Raw genomic sequence first — 13,424 nt, 5'->3', positions numbered from 1 at the left:
TACAAACAAAACTAATGCAGACAAGATTACAAGGGAAGCAATAAACTAGAAAAACATTTTTACAGTCAAAAGTTCTGATAAAGGCTCTTAACAACATTGAATAAAACAATTCCCTAGCAATTATAATTGGCCAAAGACAAAAGGAAATACAAAAGCTAACCAGGGAAAACAACTTGTTAAAACAACTGAGCAAAAGGAGCTAAATGACTGTATGAGTCATTTTAATTTTATTCAAATGCGATTCAAATTCAAAAGAATAAATACAATATAAGAAATATAAAATACCTCATAGGAAAAACAACTAACCTGGTGACTATACCTAGGTTATAGGTAATTTTTTACAGCATTATCCCTTGCACTCACTTCTGTTCCAATTTTTCCCCTCCCTCCCTCCACAGGAGGACCTAGACAACATCTTTCAAGAAATTATCAAGGCCCAGGAACCAGAGGTCAAAATAGGTATTGAAAGAATCCACCAATCACTTCGGAAAAAAAATACCCAAATGAAAACTGCAGGAAATAGTCAAATTCCAGAATTATCAGGTCAAATAGAAAATTACAATCATTTTAACCATATCTCCACATTGGTCACGTTGTCAAAGAAGACAGAACAAAAGGGAAAAATCATTTAAAAAAAAAAAAGGGGGAAAAAAACCCCAAAATGAAAATCGTATGCTTCCTAAGCAGAATCAAGAGAACACTATACACAGTAAGGACAGGATTTTGTGACGATCAACTGTGGTGGAGTTGGCTCTTCATAACAATGCAGTGATTCAAGGTAATTCCATTAGACTTAGGATGGAAAATGCCATCTTCATTCAGAGAGAGAACTATGGAGAGTGAATATGGATCAAAATACAATATCTTAACCTTCTGTTTGTTTGTTTTTTCTTTCTCATGGTTTTTTCCCTTTTGATCTGATTTTTCTTGAACAACATGACAAATATGGAAATATATTTAAAAGAATTGCACATATTTAACTTATTTCAGATTGCTTGCTGTTTTGGGGAGAGGAGAGGGAAAGCGAAAAACTTGGAACATAAAAATCTTATAAAAACGAATGTTGATGACTATCTTTGGAAAAATAAAATACTATTGAAAAAAGTAAAGAAAACAGTATGCTTCAATCTGCATTCAGATTCCATAGGCCTTGTGGAGGAAGAAGAAATTTGTGACCAAAGAAGAACTAGAGATCATTATCTTTATGCTCAAATCAGATACCTATTTTGACCTTACTTTGGAATGGGTGTGAGATGTAAGTCTATGCTGAATTTCTGACATATTATTTTCCGGTTTTCCCAGTAAAATTTTGTCAAAATCTTATCCCAGAAGCTGGAATTTGGGAGTTTAGCAAATACCTGATTACTATATCTGCTTTGGTTTATGGGTCAGTTTATCTCACTCACATTCACAGCTGTGATTATTATGTATTTTCATCCATCCTATTTTCCTCCTATTTATACTTTTCTTTCTCCTTTTACCCTATTCCTACTAATCAGTATTTTATTTCTAACCCACACTTTTCTCAATCTTCCTTCCTTTTAGTCCCTCCTTTTCTTTCTATTTTCCTCTCCTATTTCTCCTCTCCTTTTCAGCCTCCTCTTCCCCCCCCCCTTTTTTTTTCTACCTCCCTACAGGCTAAGATAAGTTTATATATCTAACTGAATGTATACATTATTCCCTCTGTGATTCAAATTCAGTGAAAATATGTTTGAAACAATACTCATTCCTTCCCTTCTTTCCCTCTACTGTATGAGGTCTTTTGTACCTCTTTACATGATGTAATTTACTCATTCTTCTCCCAGTACAGTCCTTTTATTTTAACCTCTTAATTTTTTATATCATCAAATAAAAGCCATCTCAAACCCACATCCTCTGCCTATGTGTATTCCTTCTAACTGCCCTACTAGAAATACAGTTCTCAAGAGTTACAAGTATCATTTTCCAATGTAGATATGTAAACAGCTTAACATTATTGAATAAGATTTTTAAAAAATTTCCTGTTTACCTTTTTATGCTTCTCTTGAGTCTTGTATTTGAAGATCAAATTTTCTGTTCAGCTCTGGTCTTTTCATCATGAAAGTTTGAAAAACCTCTATTTTATTGAGTGTTCATCTTTTCCCCAGAAAGATCTAAATTTTACTGGGTTTTTGATTCTTGATTGTCATTCAAGCTTCTTTGCCTTCTAGAATATCATATTTCATACCATCCAGCCCTTTAATGTGGAAGCTGCCAAATCCTGTGAATGCTGATTGTGGTTCCTTGATATTTGAATTGTTTCTTTTTGACTGCTTGCAGTATTTTCTCACTGAGCTGATTATTCTAAAATATGGCTACATTCTTTGGACATTTCATTTTAGGATCTCTTTCTTAAGATCAGTGGATTTTTTTTTTAGTGACTATTTTACTCTCTGGTTCTAGGCTATCAGGGTAGTTTTCCTCAATAATTTCTTGATAGATGTAGGTCCAGGCTTTGTTTTTGATTATGGCCTTCTTGTAGTCCAATAATTCTTAAGTTATCTCTCTTGGATCTATTTTCCTGGTCAGGTATTTTTCCAATGAGATATTTTACATTTTCTTCTATTTTTTCATTCTTTTGATTTTGATTGACTAAATCTCCTTATCTCAAAGAGTCATTGGTTTCCACTTGTCAATTTTTTTTTTTAAAGGAATTATTTTTTTCAGTTAGCTTTCCTACCTTCTTTTCCACTTGATCAATTCTCTATATTTTTAATTATAGCTTTTTATTTACAACATATATGCATGGGTAATTTTTCAACGTTGACCCTTGCAAAACCTTCTGTTCCAACTTTTCCCCTCCTTCCCCCTACCCTCTCTTCTAGATGGTCCAATACATGTTAAATGTGTTAAAATATATGTCATATAATTGGTCATATATATACAATTATCTTGCTACATAAGAAAAATTGGATCTAGAAAGAAAGGAAAAAAAAACTTGGGAAGGAAAACAAAAATACAAGTACCCAATGACAGAAAGAGTGGAAATGCTATGTTGTAGTCCACACTCATTTCCCATAGTTCTCTCTCTGGGTGTAGCTGATTCTCTTTCTTACTGAACAATTGGAACTTGTTTGAATTATCTCATTGTTGAAGAGAGCCACATTCATCTAGAGTTGGTCATTATATAATCTTGTTGCCGTGTATAGTGATCTCCTGGTTCTACTTATTGCACTTAACATCAATTCATGTAAGTTTCTCCCAGACTCTCTCTAGTCATCCTGCTGGTCATTTCTTACAGAATAATAATATTCTATAACATTTATTCAACAATTTATTCAGCCATTCTCCAATTGATGGACATCCATTCAATTTCCAGTTTCTGGCCACTATAAAAAGGGCTGCCACAAATATTTTTGCATATACAGGTCCCTTTCCCTTCTTTTAAGATGTCTTTGGGATATAAGCCCAGTACACTGCTGGATCAAAGGGTATGCACAGTTTGATAACTTTTTGAGCATAGTTCCAAACTGCTCTCCAGAATGGTTGAATTCATTCACAATTTCACCAACAATGTATCAGTGTCCCACTTTTCCCACATCCCCTCCAACATTAGTCATTATCTTTTCCTGTGATCTTAGCCAATCTGAGAGGTGTATAGTGGTATCTCAAAGTTGTCTTAATTTGCATTTCTCTTATCAATAATGATTTGGAGCACCTTTTCATATGACTAGAAATAGCTTCAATTTCTTTATCTGAAAATTATCTGTTCATATCCTTTGACCTGACCAATTTTCTTTTTAAAGGAATTTTCTTCTTCATTTTTTTGTGCTTCTTTTTCTAAAATATTGACTTTTTTTTTCATAATTCTCCTGTATAATTCTCATTTCTTTCCCCAATTTTTCTTCTAATTGTTTTGCTAATTTTAAATATCCTGTCTGAGCTCTTACAAATTGACTTATTGGGCTTGCAACCAATTATATTCTCCTGAGGCTTCATAATTAGGCATTTTGATGGTGTTATACTCTTCTGATTTTTTGTTTTGATCTTCCCCATTGCCAAAGCAGTTTTCTATGATTAGGGCTCTTTTCTTTTTCTTGTGTGTTTTAGCTTATTTTGTGACTTTTAAAATTGAACTCTGCTCCCAAGGCACAAGGGGAAATGTCTGAAGCTTCTAATACTGGGAGCAAGGAGTAGAGTCATTAGTTTTCCATGCTGTAGCTTCAGGTGCTTATGGTTTACCCACTGCATTGAGGGGACCTATTGTAGAGGGGTTTCTGGGACTTGCAATTTGCCTTCTGTGGAAAAGGATCAAAAAATCCACTGATCACTACCTCAAAGAGAGCCTTTGTGGAAAGATTGGCAGACAAAATGTCTGTGGCAGCCCTGTTTGTAGTGGCTAGATGCTAGAAAATAAATGGATGCCCATCAATTGGAGAATGGTTGAGTAAATTGTGATATATGTGCAACAAGAGAACTGTTTGGTTCTGCACACCTATATTGTATCTAGGATATACTGTAACCTATTTAACATGTAAAGGACTGCTTGCCATCTGGGGGAGGGGGTGGAGGGAGGGAGGGGAAAAATCGGAACAGAAGTGAGTGCAAGGGATAATGCTGTAAAAAATTACCCTGGCATGGGTTCTGTCAATAAAAAGTTATTTTAAAAAAAAAGAAAGAATGTAAACTCCTTAAAAACAAAACAAAACAAAACAACAACAAAAAAGAAAGATTGGAAGAGCAAAGATAAAAATCATAATGATATACAAATGAGATGCAGAAGAGTAGACACAGAAGCTTTTAGAGGGGAGAGGAAGGCTTGTAGTCTGAAAACATACATCAGGAATGGGTTCAATAAACTACACTACACACACACACACACACACACACGTATGTAAAGGGTATAGCACCCTCAAAAATCTATAAAGAAATAAGGGGGGAAGGATAGGCAGATGGAGAAGCAAAGGGTGAAGGAAGAAGACAAAGGAGAGCTCCTTAGGAGAGGGGAGATTAAGTAATAGCAAGGCAAGTTATGGAGCAGAATTTAAGCAAAAAGCAAGGCTAGGACAGATATGTGTGGTGTGGATATGGGGGTGGGATATGTGTATGTATGTACATATATGTATCTATCTATCTATCTATATATACATAAATATAGCTTTTTTTTTAGCTTGCTTGGAAGAGGTGGGAGGATGAAAGGGGGAAAAAAGAATAAAATAAATAAAATACACAGCAGAGAATTAAAGAATACTTTATAAGGAAGTAAAGGAAAAAATGTCATGAATATAATTTCTTTTACTTTCTTAATCTGGTAATTTATTATTATATATTGTGAATCCTCCCTGATGTTTTGCTGGGCACATTTCAATGTTCTCTTTTGTTTTGCTTTATTTTGTTTTATATTCTTTTTCTGTTTTTCTTATTGTTTTTTCAAATTAAATAAGAAAAATAAAAAATAAAAAACCTAAAAAAAAATCTTCTTGAAATCTTAAAAATAATTTTTCACTCTTTCCAGGAATACTAATATATATCAGTTGTTAATATACATCTAAAAGTCAGATTTTTTTTTTTTTTGTGCTGAGGCAATTGGGATTAAGTGACTTGCCCAGGGTCATACAGCTAGGCAGTGTTAAGTATCTGAGAGCTGATTTGAATTCAGGCCCTCCTGACTTCAGGGCTCGTACTCTATTCACTGTGCCATCTAGCTGGCACAGCTTTTGGGTCAAAGTCAGATATCTTGAACCAGTTCTTCAGCAGAATGAAGAAAAGAATTCTATCTCTTCAGGCAGAATGTAAGACGCAAATGACTAATGGATAAAGATCTCAAAGAAATTGTGTCATGTAAGCCAAAGTTTTATATAAGAAAGTGTGAACATGCAAGTATCTTTTACATGTGCAAACTTTTCTGTTCTAAATAATACTGGTTTGGAAACAATTCTTCATGAGTTATCTCCTACATACTATCAGAATTTTTTTCCAAAAGATAGTATTAGTCATATAATGGGATGGTAAAAGGAAAGGCATTTTGGATCAAGCCACTTTATATAAACAAAGGGTATTCTATCTTAAAAAGGCCAAGAAAGTTTATTGATAAGACAGATTAAAACTAATTTTTTCTTTCGATTTTAATTAATTAATTTTTAATTCTTTATTTATTTTTTCTTTTCTATCCTTCTTTCCCTCTTCCTTTCTCTCTTTGTCTTTTTTTTTTTTTTTTTTTTTTTTTGGCAAGGCAAAAAAAGATTAGTGATTTGCCCAGGGTCATACAGATAGTAAGTGTTATGTGTCTGAGGCCAGATTTGAAGTCTGGTTCTCTCTGACTCCAGGTCCAGTGCTCTATCCACTGTGCCACCTAGCTATCCCAAAACTAATATAATTTGGGGCAGCTAGGTGGTGCAGGAGATACAGCACCAGCCCTGAAGTCAGGAGGACCTGAGTTCAAATTTGACCTCAGACACTTAACCCTTCCTAGCAGTGTGACCCTGGGCAAGTCACTTAACCCCAATTGCCTCAGCAAAACAAAACAAAACAAAACACTAATATAATCTTGTTCTTCTCAGATGAGGGATAATTTTTATTTATTCTCAATTAGTCAGGTACTTTTGATAATAGACATATTCATGACTAGTAGCAGGCTAAAAAAATCTTTTCTTGATGAATTTTTAAGTAATGCACTTAGAGTAGGACAAGAAATTTGCCTTACTTGGAAACACATAATTAGCAATCCTAACAAACTTACTTTTGCTTTTTTTTTTTTTTTTTAGGACAGACTGGAAAATGCTTTTAATCCTGATCAATCATTGTCAGTTTATTTTGACATGTTGGGAATAAGAAGAAAACATCTGGAGGGTACAAACAGTTCTCTTAGTTTATGGACCTAACTTTTTTGTTTTTGTCAGACATATGCACATACACATAAACACAAAAGAGAAAGTTTGGTATTCTCTAAGATTTTCTCAGAAATGAACAAATGGCTTTTAAATGTAAGAAATGAACTACCTTAATTTTAAATCGATAAGTTAGAAAACTAATAAGTTTTCTTATTATTTTGAGTATTTTGAAGGAAAAATATTAAATAAATCTAAGGTGTTTTTATTATTTCATGAAATGGAAACATGGACTGATGGCATTTAAAATATTAAAGCATTGGTATAATGTTTGATGGTATAATCAATGATGTATTTCAATATTTTACTCTACCTGTGATCTCACTGATGTAGATAATATTGCAAAACATTCACACATAATCATTCCCTGTGACTAGCCAAGTCATTTTGTAAATTCTCCCCAGGGGAGATTCTCCTGATATATTGGAAGACAACCTTTAGATCTTATGACTGCATCACCTCATTGTCTTTATAATCAATATGAAGATATATAGCACATGTTTAGACCATGAAACTGGTCCATCAGAATACATATCATGGACAGATACTGTAAATGGTTGATCAACTGGGTCTATATCTGAATAGAAAGAGAAGTGATTGGATTATTCTTAAGTAATCACTTTTGATTGCCCAAACTTGCCCTTTTCATGTTGCCATATGATTTTGAGACATAACATTAAAAATATCATCATAGTGAGTGAGATGTATGACTGACCAGAAGGTGATGCAGTGGACAGAGTAAGTGGTCCTAGAATCAGGAAGACCTAGGTTAAGATCTGGCCTAAAATACTTTCTAGCCGTCTCTTCCAAAGGAAGCCACCTGTTTGCCTGTTTCTCCATCTGTAACATGAACTGGAGAAGGAAATGGCAAATCACTCCAGTATCTTTGTCAAGAAAACACCAAATGGGGATATGAAGAGTTAAAAATCACTGAAATGTTTGAATGAATGAACATCTTTTTTTTCCCCCATTTCTTCCTGTATGGACTTGGGCCAAACTCTTTTAAGTTATTATGTTTCTTATACATTCATTTTTGTTTTTTTTTGTTTTTTTTTGCAAAGCAACTGGAATTAAGTGATTTGTCCAGGTCACACAGATAGGAAGTGTTAATTGTCTGAGGTTGGATTTGAACTTTGGTCCTCCTGATTTCAAGGACTGGTGCTCTATCCACTATACCATCTAGCTGCCCCCAAATTTTATCTTCACATATCTCATTTAGCATAGTTTTTGGCAAATAATAGGTGCTTAATAAATGTTTATTGTTTATTTTATTTATAGAACTGTGCACTATTTTAAAGTTTGATGCTAAATACCACAATAACACCCCAAAACAGGAGTGTCAAGAGAATCTCATCATTTCTGTGACATTCCATTTGTTCTTTGGGAGTCACCTTCCTTGACAATTCAAAACAGCTTTGGTGAGCATGTCTTCTTCCTGTTTTATGATCCATTTTATATCAATAATTAGAGGAATAATTTCTTTTTGATTTCAGTGTTATAGAGGACATGAGGATAAGAAAGCTAACAATTGAGGTCAGCATTGTCTCTCAATAAAAAGGAGTTGCTTTGAGCACTGAGAGATAAAGGCATTTAATTGGGGCATATAAAAAATATGTATCTGAAGTAGAGATTGAACCCATGTCTTTCTGATTTTGAGCCCACCTCTCTATCCACTATATGTCATGCTGCCTTTCATATTAATAATTATAGGACTGAACAAAGTTATTCCAGTTGTCATATTTTTGAAGGGCTCCAGTGTGATTCTGGCATTTGCATAGGAGAGACCTTGTTATAAGAAAACCTTTAAGGTGGTATACTGAATTATATATAGTGTCATATATATTGCTAACCTGAAAATTTATTTTAAATAGTTCAGGAACAAAAACCACAGGGAAATTGTTTAACACTTACACTTTTCTGTCAGTTGCATAGATGGAATGATGTGAAGAAAATCTTTTGGCAAAAGCTTACCCATTCATTTCTCATAGTTTCACTAATAATGCCATGCACACACACACACACACACACACACACACACACACACACACACACACATACACACACATATATATTCACATATACATATGAAATTTTCATAAAGATTTTATCAATAGGAAAGGTGACATAAAGTTCTGTAAAATACCAGCATTTTCTCCACTTTTATTTCTGAATAATTAAGTGCTAAGTGACTATTCCTAAGTGTAGGTATCCTCCTCTTTTAGATATCCTGAAAACTGAATTGGTCTCTCAGAGCCTCCCAAACATGTTATCTTCAGCATGGACCTCTTCTGTACCGACTTGTTTTGTCTCAGACAATCTTCCCATCTTTGTTGTCTTCAATATTATTTCTACTCCTTCATATAGCATACCAGGTAATGTTAGGTTAAGGTCCATATGTAATAATGCCACCACCAATGATGGAGAAAAGAAGTTTTTGGTTTTTTTCCCTTTCCCATTTTACATCTGTTTATTGTCCATCCTCCAATTCTGTCCATAAACACCTTTCTATTTTGGACCTATAAGCCAGATAACCATGCTCTGCTAAGGATTTTTACATGGGAGATAACACAGAATAGTAAATAGGGCAATGTACTTGGAGACATAAGACCTGGGCTCAAGACCTGCATCATGCAATTATTAGCTATGTGACCCTAGCTAAGTCATTTAACTTTCCTGTGGATCAATTTCCTCTTTTGTAAAATGAAGTGGTTGACCTTGTTGGCTTCTTCTAGCTCCATATCTATGATATTGTTATTCTTACCAAGTTTTTTTTGTTTTGTTTTGTTTTTTAACTTTGTAACTCTTCCCTCCACTTTTTCTCACTTTTTTATGGGATGCTATTGTTCCCTTACAAGTGTGAGTATATTCTGTCCTTGGCTGATGTAACCCACTCTTTGGCAAGGAGAACAAGTGTTGGCTGGTTGAAGTGGATTCTAGGCTTCTTTGATCTCTTCACTGTGGGCAATGATTTATGTACATTGATATTCTTTATGAAATAGTGATAATTTGTGTTGTTCTTTTAGATTCTTTTTCATTTTTTGAAGTAAATGATTATTTCAATAGTAGTTGCTTCAGATATATTCTAGTTATTCTCATTTTTGATCCTTCTTCAAATTTTCTAAAACATTATGTCATAGTATTAATGAGTCATTCTCTGTTTCTTAAAATATAATTAACTTCCTTGTGTGTGAGACATGATATTCAGTTTTCTCTTTTGCCAGTGTTTCTGGATACCTTTTTTCCCACAAGATATCCATTTTACATAAAGTTTGTTTGGTTTGAAATTCCCATTTCATTTTTTTCAACCATGTTTTCCAAAATAGTTTTCATTAAGCCTCTCATGCCCATCTTTGAATTGAGAATTTTTTTTGAATTCTTTTGAATTGAAGTGATCCAATATTAAACTCTATATTCCTTTAATTTCAAGGGTCTTATCAAATTCTTCATTGTATTTCTCTAAGTCCTCATTCTCTGCAGTGTGTAAATTGTAATTATTTTCAAATTGTTCTTTTTTATGTTCATCATAAACACTGAAACATGAGATGACTAAATGTCCCAGAACATGAACTTATTTGTTTATGTTAAAAACCAATATTATCAAAACTTTGTACCATCTTACAGTTAGCTTCAATATACTTTTTTCTTCTGTTTAGTAACCCTCTGATTATAAATAAAAGGCAAAACATAGAGTAGGGAGATATGCACTTATAAACATAATCTCCATTGTAATGGAAGAAATCCAGTGAAGAGTCCAAATCAAAAAGAGATTTTTTTGTGAATACTGAGGTCCAACAATGACCCCAATTGCAGATGACATTGATTATGTCAAGTCCTGAAATACTGCAGAACCTCTAAAAGATATCTATGACCAGTGTTAAAATATTGTGGCCTATTTATTCAACAAAGATCAAATGATCTCCCACTGCCCTGATTATGACATGCACTAGTCCATCAGTATGTTTATTTGGGGGAAAGAGTATAGATGGACCTCTAATTGGGCCTGGAACAGGAGAAGCACATTGTCTTCAGCAAATTGCAAAATTTTTACAGATCGCAAGATATCCATGGAAACTCTTAAAGATTCGTTTTTTAAAAATAATACCAACATTTTACAGCAAGTCATGGTTACAAGAGTTTCCATAAAATTAAAAATGGATACCATGTGATAGGTGATTTTAGATATAAGAAGAATGCAACATATAACCAAGGAAGAGAAGCTGAAGAACATATGGTGAGGGAAAGATTATGGATGCTATTCTTCTACCCTTACTATATGTCAAAGAAGGTGATAAAGGTCTCCTAAATGCTGAGTGAACCCCTGTGGCAAACTTAAAGGAGGACATGAACAAGAGCCACAAGATGGATAGGCATGGGTGTAGTTGTGATCTGAAACACTGGAAGGAATCAATCAATAAATCATCCAAATCGATGATGTCACAGATCTACTTGGATATTTAAGCAGTTATACGCTAACTAGACTTTTGCAAGGTAACCTAAATACCCAACTACCATTTCTACAGGATAACTTTAAATTCTAAATAGCCAAGTCTCAAATGAACTTAAGAGCACAATTCTTTCATGTACTTTGGGAGTACATGTTAGGCTATGATAGCCTTTTAAAATTATAATTAATAAATATTTTAGCTAATCACTCCTAAATACCGTCAAAATATGTTAATAAGATTCAAAAGAACATATGTATATACACTGTCCATCTCACTGACACACATATGTAAATATGGCTATAATGTTACGTGACTCATCTTGCCATATGGATTCATATACATATATCTATACAGAACTCCATCTACCTGGTAAGTCAGAGAAGAGCAGAATGCACTCATTGAAGCCATTAGCTAAGAGCCGGTCTCGTAGTTGCTGGAGTATGGCCACTCCAATGCAGAATGGGAAGGAAGAATTTCCTAGCAGTAATGTATCCCAGAGATGAAAAATCTTGTGTAATGGAAAAACATCTGTCAAATAATATGAACAAAAAACAATGATCAAGATATATAATGTTAACTTTAGAAATAACAGAGAATAATAATGGTTGTGGAACACTAGAACAAGAACCAGGAAGACCTGAGTTCAAATCAGGTCTCAGATATTTATTAACTGTCCAAAGTCCCTTCACTTTTATCTGCCTTAGTTTCCTCATCTGTAAAATGAGTATAATAATAATATCTACCTCTCAGGAGAGTTGTGAAAATAAAGCAATAGAGCAAAGCACTTTACATTCTTAAAGTGTTATATTAGTATTAGCTTTTATAGTTAGCTATCACCATATAACAATTTCCTTATTGTTTGAGAATGAACAATACTACAGCTACTTTAAGAGGCATTTATTTTTGAAAGAATACTTACTTCTCCCTATAGAAAATTGTGATTTGAAAATTGTTAAACATCAAAATGTTCTCACTGATGACATTCTTACCTCTAATGTCAGTTTTAATAGAGTTTTTATTCTATTTAATCTATATTCAAGTATAAGAATATTCTGTAGAAGTGTGAAAATATGCAGATAAATTTCTTGTTGATCAAAATATTGCTTCTCTGATTTATGCTCTCTAAAAGGGAATGGAAATTATTTTTCTTTGCAAAAGCATTTATTTCCCAAAGATTGCATAATGGAAAAACTGAACAATTTTGTTTTGATTAGTTAATGGAGAAAATGATATGTTTTATCAATTAATCTAAGGCATGAAGACACAGGGCCATCTCCTGATTCCTAATAATTCTTTTGTTAAAATCTACACTTTTTCAGGAATACCTATTCCTAGGACCACATAGATTCATTTACCATTTTGGAATTAGCATGGGAATTATTGTGGATAATGATGGACAACATATTGTCTCCAGGTATATAAATCAATGTTTTTATGCTTAACTATGTGTACCTTTTGATTAAACTGATAGGACATTTAAAAATCAGAAACTTTTTTCAACTGCTGCATTATTAAAGGACTCAATTCCCAATAATAACCTCTCAAGAAATGAAGCTCAGACCACATTAAAATCTTGAACCTTGTACTCAGAATCTCAATTACACTAAAAAATAGAAGGAAAATTCTTCTAGATGGAAAATTAGGTCAGAAAATGCCTCACTTTGAGATTCAGCAATTTTGTAACTTACGCTTAAGAACCCAGTCTATTATTATTTAGCAAGAAAAATTTTGGCTAGAATACGCTTCTTAACACTTCTTAAGGAATTTTAAGGTCATCAAAACCCAGTAGTTGTTTACTTAACTCAAACTTTATGTTCGCTGTCTGAGGGTTTTATGTAGCTTTTAGTGTTGCTACAAAAGTCATGTCTCTTGTTTAAATTGCTTGACAGATACCAAAAAGCACATTTGTTATGGAACATTAATTCTGTATTTGTATTGATACATTTCCAATCCTTAATCAACAACTCCCTGTTTTAACTGTTCCTAAAGTGGTTTACCTTTCCCCCTCAATTTTAGATAATAATCAAGGAATTTGATTTTCAACCTAAATCCTGCTATGAACTTGGACAAGTCCCTTAATCTTCATGGGTTTCATTTACTTTATTTGCAACATGACATAGTTGATGATTTCCAA

At 33.4% G+C, this 13,424-nt stretch overlaps 1 protein-coding gene across 3 annotated transcripts in view; it reads right to left on the bottom strand.

Moving 5' to 3' along the window:
• Positions 1-13,424, bottom strand: part of TBCK (TBC1 domain containing kinase) — a 640,231-nt gene that overhangs the window by 457,514 nt on the left and 169,293 nt on the right. For all 3 annotated transcript variants that reach the window (XM_051967429.1, XM_051967428.1, XM_051967430.1), the window contains one exon: positions 11,657-11,818. In XM_051967429.1, coding sequence (XP_051823389.1) covers positions 11,657-11,818 — 162 coding nt within the window. The remainder of the gene's footprint in view (positions 1-11,656; positions 11,819-13,424) is intronic.

This window comes from Antechinus flavipes, chromosome 6, assembly GCF_016432865.1.
Source record: "Antechinus flavipes isolate AdamAnt ecotype Samford, QLD, Australia chromosome 6, AdamAnt_v2, whole genome shotgun sequence".
Taxonomy (NCBI): Eukaryota; Metazoa; Chordata; class Mammalia; order Dasyuromorphia; family Dasyuridae; genus Antechinus; species Antechinus flavipes.
This window is presented reverse-complemented; position numbering and strand designations above follow the sequence as displayed.